The sequence below is a fragment of the Megalops cyprinoides genome, chromosome 2 (assembly GCF_013368585.1).
Source record: "Megalops cyprinoides isolate fMegCyp1 chromosome 2, fMegCyp1.pri, whole genome shotgun sequence".
NCBI lineage: Eukaryota > Metazoa > Chordata > Actinopteri > Elopiformes > Megalopidae > Megalops > Megalops cyprinoides.
Genome location: NC_050584.1, coordinates 10,531,819 through 10,544,756, shown reverse-complemented (window position 1 = coordinate 10,544,756; position 12,938 = coordinate 10,531,819). Strand labels below are relative to the sequence as shown.

The 12,938-nt window shown below is 36.1% G+C and overlaps 1 protein-coding gene across 1 annotated transcript in view; it reads right to left on the bottom strand.

The window, feature by feature from the left end:
• LOC118795616 (mucin-2-like) overlaps positions 1-12,938 on the bottom strand; it is a 27,548-nt gene extending 14,610 nt beyond the window's left edge. Inside the window, exon 1 of the mRNA XM_036554240.1 lies at positions 12,895-12,938. Within this exon, the coding sequence (XP_036410133.1) occupies positions 12,895-12,938 (44 nt within the window). The remainder of the gene's footprint in view (positions 1-12,894) is intronic.

Here is a 12,938-nt window from a genome sequence, read left to right as displayed (position 1 = left end):
ATAAGTTCTGTAAATGACGTAAGGATTTGCAGAATAAATTACGAATGAAATGCACACAACATGTAGAAAAACATATTGCAGTTATCTTTTCCAGATTTATGATGACCTTGATGTGTTGTTACTAAGGTTAATTATTGACAGTCCTACAATTCATGGGTAGAAAAATGTTGTGTTTTCATATATATATATATATATATATATTTATAATGAAATAAAGAAAATTGACATACACCTATATGATGTGCAAGTGATGAGATATGCTTAAATCTCAAAAACAGCACTTTCAGTTGACTTGTATAGCATCACCATGGGGTCAACTGATGTCATATCCACTGGGGGCATGCAGGATGGGAAGAACATGCTCACAGAGGATATGGAGCCAAAATCAACCGGGTACCCTGTATGCATTGTGAGCGCTTGGCCCACTATAATAATGAAGTTTATAGTATGTAAATAACTAAATCATGAAATAAATAAATAACATAATTGCAAAAAGTCTCATATTTGTGCTTAAGGAGGCATCAATAAACAAAAATTTACTTTTAATTGGAAAGTATTACAAAACCACAAAACCAGGCACCTTTCTGGAACAGATAGTGAAAAAAGTTGGCTACATTTGTGAAATGTAACTACAATCTGTGGATAGCCACAGCTACACTGATGCCCCTGTATCACCTTGTTTAGTCCATAGGCATTATCTCCACCAGATAACATAACGTTAACGGTTGTTTAGAAAGCAAAAAAGAAACCGGCATTTTCTTGAAATCTACCTGTTACAAAATACATCTGATAAACATCTGGGCCTTCTGAGGCCTAAAGATGAAAATTACATAAGCACAAAACATTTTTCTCTAAACAGATAGAAAGTTGATACCAACTGAGAGATATCTGCAATAACACGATGAAAATGACACAACAGCAATATTTACTCACTTATCAGTAGTAACAGTATGCGTAGAATTCCTGCCTTCATAGTGTTTGTGATTTCAGCACGTCTTCTGTATCTGAAATACAGATCTGGATCTGTACTTTCTATCAAACAAATGTAAAAACAGATAATGAATTTATGTCTCAGCAACAGCCCCTATAGAAAAAGCTTCTCTCTGAGAAACAAGACCCCTGACATTCTTTAGTTTGGTTTTGCATTTAGGGATGGATGTGAGACATCAAAGACTATATAAGATAAGGAATATCTTATTATCCAATGATATTTAGTTTGACAATTACACCAATTGTCTCTGCCCCACAGCAGGATCGATCCATTGTACATTACCTGCCATGTCACGGGATACTTCTTTTTCATTTGGAAATTTTAAACTTGGGGTCGTATTTTAAATATAATTTACACACATCCATATTATTTTTTACAAATCTACAATCAGATTCAATCAGATCATCAGCAACAACTGCCTTTCCTTATGCAGTGGAACCTGCACCCTGAAAATGACCACAAATGTGTAGCATGATGACATCTCAATGTTGGCAAGGTGCTGTGACTTCCTGTTTTCTCAGATGTGGCCTATTATTGATGGAATGTGTGTGGCTGTAATTTTTTGCTAGGCATGAAATTGCTGGCTGTCGATGCTCTGGACAGTGAGCAACAGTGTCCAGCCAACCTCAAACAAAACCTTCACCCTCTGTATGTGCTACCATGAGCACGAGCATGCTTTACTTCATAGAGAGCACTCACAAGCCCATCTAATATGTAAGTGAAGTAAAGACAGTACCAGCCGGTATATATATACTCTGCTGTGGCAGTGGGGAATTGGGGTTCACGAGATAGGTTTGTTACTAGAATGCTGTTAGCCTTAATTGTTCCGGTAAATAGCAAGTTATTATGTTATTTACATCAATATACATGGATAAAACTGTATATCATTTAAGAATGCCCCAGTGGTGGAATCAGCACCTTCTCTGCTCTTAGTCTAACCTTCTTGTATGCATTTTTATGTCACTCTGGATAAGAGTATCTACTAAATGACTAAATCACCCTGTCTATCATTCCAATAAAGAATGTAATGCTGTTTGACCTGTTTTCTTTTTTGCTTGCTTGTTTGTGTCATTACATAAGTACCATAATCATACTTTTAACGTTAAGGTGATTGACACTGACTGAAACCCTGTTACCACAGACGTTTTTTTCCTTCAGCTTTACAATGTGAGAGAAGCATTAAAACTATTTTTGAGGCTTTCAAGGTAGCTCCATTCTTCATGTCTGGTAACAAGAACAGGAAGTGTGATTGTTACCTCATTTAGTATAGGTTATTTTATTTTTGCTGTCAACTTCAGTAATCTTAACAGTAGGCTATTGTGGTGGCCCGAGACAAGACGAGAGAATAAATTCTTTGAAATTAATTATATTTGAATTTACTGATAAGTATGTTTTGATATGATGATATGAACTGATGTGATTTTACTCAAAATTTAGATAATTGTAAGTTATTTTAATAACATGCCTTAATTTAAACTTCATTGCTGTATTTTGAATTACTTAAAATTAAGTGTTAATACCTGATTAATTTCTCTTTGAATTACTTTTGTCTTTTGTTTATAATGCAAATTGTGAACAAGGCATATTTGCTTCACATTCCAAAGCTCTTCATCACCACCTTGAAGAATTAGAGCCACAATAAAACTAGAGTTCCCACACTTTTTCTGCGGTATGTTTGGCTTGTGATAATTATACTTTTGGAGCATCAGGACTATAGGTTATAGACGGATGGCTTTCTGAATGACAGCACATAATATTTGCCAAAAAATGACCAACATCCAGCTAAGCCAAAATTGCAGGATGTTATCATTGAGATGAGACCGCTATTGAGAAACCTTGCTCTTATAATTGTAGTCACTGCCTCATGAGTTATCAGTTCATGTGTTTTTAATGAAAAATTCTCACATCCAGCTAGAGTTGTTTTAATGGGGTTCCTTCAATTTCCTGTAAATGTTTTATCAGCTTCTTTTCACCACTGAGGTCTTAAAAAGTTGCCGTATCTTTTCAGCACCTGAGCTCTCTAACAAGGGGCATTCTGAAATGAACATAAAATGGCTTTCATTGTGACTTTGTCTTTCTCTTAACAGAATATATTTTTACTTTAGTATTGCCTGACAGTTTCTAACTTGAGAAATTTAAGTTAGAAATTTAAGTTGTGCTGGAAGTTGCTCTGGATAAGAATATTTGCTAAATGCATGCAATGGAATGTAGAAATTTAAATGGAATTAATTCTTAGAGAACAAAAAGATCCACATTACTTTAAATAAAGCAATAACATTATAAATAAATAAACCTATTTATAACGACTCATACACATGTGGTACTGTGACAGAGAGTCAATTATATTGATGTTTTTTTCTTTTTTCATTGACTCCACCCTCCATGCAATAAGTAATACATTAAAAATCTACCCTAATTTACATTAATCCCCAGAGGTAAATATATATATTAGCAAGCTGTCTTTTTTCTTCTCTTTCATATGCCATCTCAATGTCAATGCCATTGGTGAAGTGAACTGTGAGCCAGCAAAATAACTGCAATGTCACTTATCATTTTATGGTATCTTCTCACTTAAAGCCACCAGTCTACTTTGTCCTAATATCTGCCAAACAGTTTCCCTCTTGCAATCAGTGTCCCTCAGTATTTTCTTTTTTATCCAATTCTGATTTGTCACTGAAACTTCACTCAAAAGTAATGTTTTTTTTTTGATACTGTCTTAGCTAATGCATTACGTGTCTCTTAATATGATCATCTGGTAAGTCAAAAAACATCAACAACAAAAATATAAAAACTCAAAAAACAGCATATTATTATTATTGGTGGTATTAGTAGTAGTAGAAGCAATATTACTAATATTATTAATGTTAGTAATATTCATATCAGCAGCAGTAGCAGTTGTACTTACAAGGCACTGTTTTTTCCTTTGACCTTGACAAAATGGGATGGAAATGGGAAGAAGTCACTGTCACAGTCCTGAATTCCACTTTTAAACTCCTGTATAACCATGTGCTTTATATAAATCACATGACACCCAAAAGTGGGTGGGCCAAAAAACCTGAAAAGGTACAAAGAAAACAGGGTGGGAATGAATCAGTGACGTGAGTGTCAACAGTGATCCGCGCTGTTAGGTAAAATATTAACAATACTATGATAATATCACTGAAAAATGACATGCTTTAACCCAACAGGGAAATGCTTGGAATAAACATCTGCATACCTGCATGCATGTCTGCTCTCCAGACCAAGTTCAGTGTGTTTCATTACTGAAATTATTTGCGCTATCAGTGGGAGGAAATATGGTGGCATAGTTCTGACATGTACTGCTCAAACCAGTTGGTTAATAATGGACAGTAATTACATTTTTTAATTGCTGCTAGGGTGTAGATTTTTTTTCTTTTGTGATCATCTTGTCATTGCACTATGCTATTTGGTTTTGTCGCATGCCATTGTAATGTTCAAAACCATTCAATCTGAAATTTCAGACCCCAGTCCATATTATGCAATGGGTATCCTGCCATAACGCAGTATATCATCTTGCTGTGGAGGGAGGTCATAGCATTGCAATTGATGATATGTTATGATTCCTCACAGCATGAATGTACAGTGCGTGACTTTCTGATGCGTGGTCAGGCTTTGCAATCAACACAAGACAAGGACCATCGGTTCTCACATGTGCCAGCTCCTGCATGTGCCTGCATTCACTGCTTCGTTAAGCGGGTCAAACGCGAGACCCCTGCAGTAGAATATATACTGTACAAACAAACAGAAGAAATATTAATGTGATCTTGCAATCTCATCTGAGAGTCTCATCCTCAGTTCAACAGTGTCATCTCCATTAAATCAACACCGCTGTTGACACAGGTTATTTAGAAGCATGAACACAATTTCAACACTTCCTTGTTCATTTAAAACCAGCAATCAATCTATTCAACCTTGTGATTACTGGCATGGTGTGGTCTCTGTTCAGCCTTGCTATTTTTTTAAACAAATATACAGTATGCTGCTTTGGGTGGAATATGTTAGCACTTGTGTTTCCTTTTCTCTCCTTGTATTTAATAGGTTTAGGCAATTAGCTGCACAATGCTGAATCATTAGTGCCATCTTTGAAATCTAGTGCCATTGTGCAGTCATAGGGTGTACAGCCTTAAACTATTACTGCCAATTGCCAGTCACTTGATATGTACAATCACAAGTTTGTATGGCGACACTGTTTAGCACAGAGCTAATACCACTGCAGTGTTAAGAGGAGGTTTTGGGGTCGCAGAGCCTATATTATGCTGTGAGCTGGGACCAAACCTGACGAGCAGGTTCAAACCCTGAATGGGATACCAGTTTATTCTAACGTATGTACATGAGCACACATTCCTATCCAATGGATGAGATGGTGCCCTTTAGTGTCAGCACTGATGACAACTGATGAGATTCATATCTGGAAAGAAAACACATCATCATGCCACCACACCTCAAAAGAATTAATGGTTGTTTGTCATGCCTCTTTTTTCACCATGCAGAAAATGCAGTGAATGTCTTTATTTCCTACACTGACTGTAACACCAATGATTCTCTGATAAATGATAAAAATAGATAAATAATAGCTTTGTGTGTGTTTTTTTGAGGCTCAACATCCCCTTACGTGTTGCTATTAGCAACACATGGATAATATACATAATAGATTGAATACAAATAGTTCAATATTCCATATACCATTTACATAGAATTGAGACTTTTTCATTTCTTTCAACTCCAAACTGCTGTCATTCAAAGGAAGGGAAACTTGATGCTGCATGTCCCATTTGATACATTCCTGTGTTGCTTACAAATTAAAACACTCACTGACTGCCTTTGTGTCTCATGTTTCAGTGTTTTATTTCACCTGAGGTAAAAAGTAGCAAAGCACTCAACATTCATTCAATACGCTAAAAAGACCTACGGCTACCACTCAATACATGACCATATGTAACTGATAAACCTAAGACAGGAAGCTGCCTCTAGAGCAACACCTGAACAGTGCATCCTTAAGGAATAGAAAGAGGATTAGACTGAACTGGCAACAGCACTGGCTGGAGGTTTATGTGTTGCTGTCCTTCCATCAACAATGCCAATGTCACTCTTGAAATCAGGAATGGGTGTGCTGCAGTAAGAAAACTGCTGTTGTGAAATGAAAGCAAGACAAAGGGTTACAAGCAAACATTTCAGTTCAGTTTCAGTTTATGCATAAATGTATAAAAAATACAAACTTAATTTTTGAATTTTAATCAAGAAAACTCAATATAACTTGAATCATATATTGATATACTGAACTAATATATATTACTGATATAAAGTGTAAATATATAATACATGTACTACTATTAATATTTGAATATATACAATTATTCCCAAATATCTTGAATAAAATTTTATGTAAACATTACATTTAGAATACATTGAACAACCCCCCCCCCCCAACTCTTGCTTTCTCACATGAATGTTTCGCAAAACTGGCTCTACTCTAGTACAAAAATTAATGTGCCCATATGTGCCTGCTGTTACTAACATTCCTGCACTGCCCAAAGTGACTGCCATTCTGCCAAACAGAAAAGATATTGCAGGAGGTTTCAAACAAATCCTTTCCATTCAGCTTCAACACAATGTCTCTTTTGATACCTTTTAGTTTCAGTTAAATCATACCAATACTCTCCCCATACATAAAAAACCCTGTGGGTAAACAGGATAGTCTTCTTTGCCTTTTGAGAATGTCACTGTTTTGTTACAGAACACTAATAAGTACAGTAGTTATATATGTGTATATACTATATCTACATGTGCTACCTATTTATAGTATATTTTTTACATTGAGTATATAGTTGCTAGGGTAGATGATTGAAACAATTACAGAAATCATCTCTTACAAACAAAAACTACATTTCAGGAATCAGAGTGTAAATACCAAAAATAACAACAGTAAATGTTTGTAGTCACGCGCACCATTCACATGTATTCACATGTCTCATTTTCTCATGTGGGCATTATTGCACAACCAACTGTCACTCAGAAACATGTACCTTCAATTTCCATTTGTGCTGAACACTAGAGGTCTTGGGGAGTCATTAGCTTCACTGAAACATTTTGCGTAACAAACACTGTTATTTACAGAAGTTAATATGTGGTATGTCTGGAATGTACAGATATATGAGTGGCAGGTGGTATTTTGTGAATATAGCAGTAAAGGGAATGAGTCAGAATAGTCATTAGATTAGTGGCAAGCACTGGAAAAAGACTTTATCATGACACTGTGGGTTATTATTGTCTAAAAGAATTGTGGTTTTACCTCAGACTGCTAATACAATGTACATTTACATAATTCACAATGCCAGGGACTCACTGACTGCTAAACAGAAATATGAAACTGTCAATGACGGATGCAAGGTATTTACCTGAACTGATAATGGTTGTGACGGTTACGAAGTGAAATTTGAGGCAGTTGCAGCTTTTTTTTTCGTCAGAGATAACAGCTGAATACGACCATATTTAACAAAATTTTGAGTGAGATACTCTTGTTACTTGCTACATGCTGAGGTGAGTTCAAAGACATCTCACTATAGGGCTACTGAAAAATGATCTAATATTACAGTTATTAATAAGTTACATGAAATGTCAAGCTGGTCACCTGTATATCCTCTGGATTTAAATGCATGTTTGCTATTGCATAATATAACTACAAAGTTTGTAATCTCCAGGATTATATACAGCATGTTTATCTCAGTTACCCTCAGATTGATAAATCACCACTGTCACAAAAGTTTCAGTTCACTTCAGTTGCCGAATCAACAGCGAGTCACAGAAATTTGTGAATGTAAATATTAATGTCAAAACACAAATGACTTGCTATGACAGTAAATGACAGTGTAGAAGTAAGTATATCAAAGATAGCCCCCAGTCCATAGCTCTACTTTACTAACCTATCAGGATTTGGGGATTTTGAATTGAGACAAATACAGCTAAGTACCTAGTTGTTCTTGTTCTGACTAAATATATTGTCTTGTAGGTTTTCATTTTTAAGTGGGGAGCTATTCTCTGCAAACATTACATGCTAGGTAAAATTGATTACGTGGAAAACATATCAATTGTATTATTTCTAAAACCACCAGTCTGTGCTTTCCTTGTTTCTGTAGCGTACAAAGGTTTTACAAATACATCACAGACACAAGGATTAAAGAGATGGGAGGGGCGAGACAATTATACTCAGACCAACCCTGCACAGAGGAAAATGGAGACAAAAAAAAATCCCATTCTTCAAAATTATGTAAGTGACAAGTCATATCCTATCTTAATCCTAATCTGGCCAAGATCCTGCCTCATAACAGCCATCAAGGGTGCTTCTAGGAGGAAATAAGACTCAGGGTAAGTATTCTGTTTAACATGCCAAGCATTAGAAAATCATCCAAGAGCCATTGTTACGTTTTACATTGGCCAACTACAAACATTCCCTGGGGTTCATTTTTAAGCAGTGTTAGGATATTTTGCCCATCTCCGTGGAACTCAATGCAGGACGATGAAGAACACGCTGACGACTTCTCTTAAGAGAATTGATGTTTAATTCAGTGCGCAAGGGAGAGACAAACTCAGGACATTCGGACTCAGACATTCTGTCTGTACTGAGAGAATCTCTAAAGAATCAAGTTGTGTGGTGTATTGATATACAGTCCATGGTCATACATATCAAAGGATTGAGTTAAGTGGCGGGCCGGAGACAAATGGTCTTCTGTCATGGGAACCTTGGCAGAGCCATTCAGCAAGGATGTGTGACATCCTTGCTGCAGACACTACAGAGGTGTTATACAGAGACACACAAATTACAGACATAGTAGCAGTAGACCAGGAGACACAATACACTATGTAAAATATATATACATGGTGCTACATAAAACTGGGAACCTATCAGCAGTCATTTGATTTTTCCAGAAAACATATATTTCAAGCTCTCCTAACTGATATATACAGTAAACTAAATACCTGGATGTTAAACTAATGATAATGTTTGATTTTAAACTGTTTCAGCTTGCTTAAACTGATTGTTCTTCCTATTTAAAGAATGTCTTTGTACAAAATTCTGAGTTTCAAATACATTAAAGCCTCCTTATCCCCTAAAAACAAGGCATTACTTTTGGGCATGTTTTCTTTTTCTCAGAAAACAAAAAAGGAAAACATCAGAACAAGACACACAAAAAAAAAAAAAAACAACAAAGGACTTGCCACCCCCACATAGCAGCGGTGACAGCCTTCATCAGGGCATGATGAAGGCTGTCACCGCCACTGTTAGAGTGAGATTGCCCTTTTGTGTTCTTCATGCATCTAACTTTTCATTCTTTCCTCCCTGCTGTCAAAATAAGGCCTTTAACCTTTCACGTAATGTCTGCTTTCTTGTCCCAACGATAATGAGCACAGGAAGATACCAGTGCTGTCCTTTCAGCATTAACAACAAATACATTTTTTAACAGTAAAGTTTCATCTGACTTTCTATTAGGCCGTAATGCATGTGCACTGCCACTCTTAACATATACTCTTTACTCTTATATATACTGTATATAGAATGGTTCAGTTTGATCTGAAAAGTTTATTATGTAATTACATTTACATTTACATTTATTCATTTAGCAGACGCTTTTATCCAAAGCGACTTACATAGGTTACAGTTCTTTACAATGTTATCCATTTATACAGCTGGATATTTACTGAGGCAATTGTGGGTTAAGTACCTTGCCCAAGGGTACAGCAGCAGTGTCCCAGCGGGGATCGAACCGGCAACCTTTATAATTCCCACACAAGTGATGCTTAATGTGACATATGATGTATGCATTGTATATTTTAAGCATTCAATGAAGACTAGTGTAGAGTGACTTTGGAAAAAAGTTTCATTTTTTGTTTGTGTGAACTATTTAGGAAATCCAGTGTTTGCGGTACATATACTGCAACAACAAGGGAGGTCCCACAATCGTGGGTTAACTACTTGTGACATATCAAAGTACGTGCATTTCTGGCACTTATTCTCTCAAGTCCAGGAAAAAATCATGGGAACCAAGGCTGTAAATCAGCACCCATTCATAGCCACAATAACTATGGCATAATTTCTCTTAAATTTTACTAAATGCTTCCTTGAGATAATCAGTGAAACAAAATCTAATGCCCGTACTCTGCCGCGTGGAATGTATCATCAAGCCTGTTACACTATTGGGACGCATGCAGTTCATATGCTGATCTGGGGTATCTCAGAATATGGACCTGTCCGATTCACACCAAACACCAAAATTGTGATAATTACATCCTTACATGAATTCTGATTTCATTTAGTGTGGCTGTTTTACTTCATTGTGAGTCATTAAAATATTATAGTAGCACAGAATGATGAAAGGCAATGTTGCTGTTCATTACGTTACGTTTATTATCTTCTTCATTTCTTATTATTTAGATTACCCAATCACAGCCTTTACTGTCCTGAGAATACAGAAATGAAAGTGATGGTATTGTTGCTGCTTGTTCATTGTTATAGGAAACCAGACAGTTTTTAGAAGCCAAAAATTGGTCCCAAATTGTTTCTGGCCACACCTTTGCACTGTTCTCACGTCAGTGCAGGCATCTTCCTTCAGGGGGTTGTTTGTAAAAGGCTGTGCTTCATCACCTGGCTCTGAGCAGCAAATAGTTTCATAGTACAAGAATTTGAATGGTATTACACCCTCTCAAAGAGGCTTGGGTTCTCAAAACCTGCTCTGGTGTCTTAAACAATTAAACCAATCTAGGAACAGCCACTCAAAAAAGCAAGCAATCCTGAATTTGCACCACTGGTTTGTATTAATTCTACAGCCATTCATAGAGTCTTCTAACAATGGTGCAAATTTAGAACCAGATGAAGCCTTCATTAAAAACTTCTGTTTGTATCTTGAGAATGGCCAATGGTTTGACAGCTCAGAGGTAACAGAAGGTTCAATGTAATAAAACATCAATCCACGTCTGGTGGTGCTCCTGTGTTATACTCATTATTTCTCATCATGATTCCTCACCTGTACAAAAACAAACAAAAGAAGGCCTTACCACAAAGGCAATAGTGCTTTGTAGAAAGGTGCATTGTATTCAGACAATCTAACCATTGCTAGGCACACTGCCTCCATAAAACTAAAGCTAGACTCAAGACTAAAGTGTGATAATAGAAAGTAAATGACCCAGTAATCTGGCCCAATAATTATCTTTACTCATTTGCATATTATGTTCAAATGCTGCAAAATCGAATGGCTTGAGGCTGGCAATGTTTTATTCACCCAAATCTGAACTGGAGAAATATATCTTCTTTGAATCTTTTAATGATGTTTACAAAGCTACCATGTGAATATATTTGGTTAACAAAATTTTATTTTTCCTAACATTCAAAAATAATATTAACAATATTGTTTTTATGTCAACATTTGCCTGTCATGTTATTTTGGCAGCTAAATTATGTGACCAAGGGGGCCTCATCTGATACAACCCACAATTCTCGAGAAATCGTCCAAATTTTGTATGTTTTTGAGAAACCACGATCACTTTTCCAAAGTGGCAGAAACAGAATCTGAATAATGACAGGGCTCCTTGCACCATAGGCAAGGAACACCTAATTCTGTAGCACGTTTTCCTTAGTATATAAAAATATAAATATTAAGAATAAAATCAAATAAATGTCAGCTTTAAGGACGCATCTTTCAATTTCTAACAGTTCCCATTTCAACTTGAACACCTGATTTATTTTACAAATCTGATAACCTGACTCATATCTGACATACCTTGTCTCCAACCAACAGAGACAAGCAAACAGGGTAAACAAGGGTTTGTATTACAACTACATGACAGGAATTTGTCTGAAGTCAAGACTAGTTACTATGCATGTGTTACATGAATAAGGAAGGAACTAAACAAATGAATCAGTTATAAACATATAGTGAACACCATGTCAAGCCTACTACCTTCATTATAAATATATAAATTGTAACAAGGGTCACAATAGCCTATATATTGTCATATATATTTTTGAATAGATGTCCCATTCAACTCAAACTCAACACACAGCATGTAAAAACCAATGGCAAGCTATGCAGCCAATGAGAACAGCAGCTGACTGAAAGCATTACTCACTCAAGTCCCCACAAATGTACACAAGGCAGGTGGGATTGATTCTGGCCAATTTATGAGTGCTTGACATTAGGACTATTCACACCTAGACCAATTTACAGTTTCTGAGAGATGACTACTACTTGTTATCGTGGATAGATGGCGTCGACACAATGGTTTCGGTTTTGGTACTCCCAAAGTTCTCAGTTCAGTGGCAAAGACTGTACATCAAGCTAAACTAGATTCATAGTTTTGAGTTTTGAATGTAGAGAAATTGTAGGGAAATTGTTGCATAAAAAAGCATTCCCATGCTATAATTCAAAATTTGAATGTATTTCAGTATACTGTGCATCATAATAAATGTGTTTCAATAGATGCATTTTTTTTTTTAAAGAGACAGTAAGCACCAGGGCTAAGGAAAGGTATTTCCAGCTAAAAACCATACCAACACACAAGCATTCACAGGGCTGGAGTGTTGCAGGGATTAGATGTTCATTTCACAGCCCTCACCCTAAATTGAAATATATCAATGACATTTTCATTTGAGTTGTCATTTTCTGCCTAAATAATACCACAGTTGAAAGCATAAACATATTTAGACATAAATCAGTATGTATGTATAAGGAAATGCCTGTTCTAGAAGTTTCATATATTTGTATGTCTCCAGGTTTAGGTATATTTGAGCTCAAATGGAAAGGCATCCATGCAATAATGTGTACAAAAAATGTGACACATTCTTAGTGTCGCCCTACAGCTATGAAAGCTACCAAAACTACCTGCAGCCTAACCTTCTACCGGTAAAATGCGTCACGGCATGCATCTTGGTCGTCAT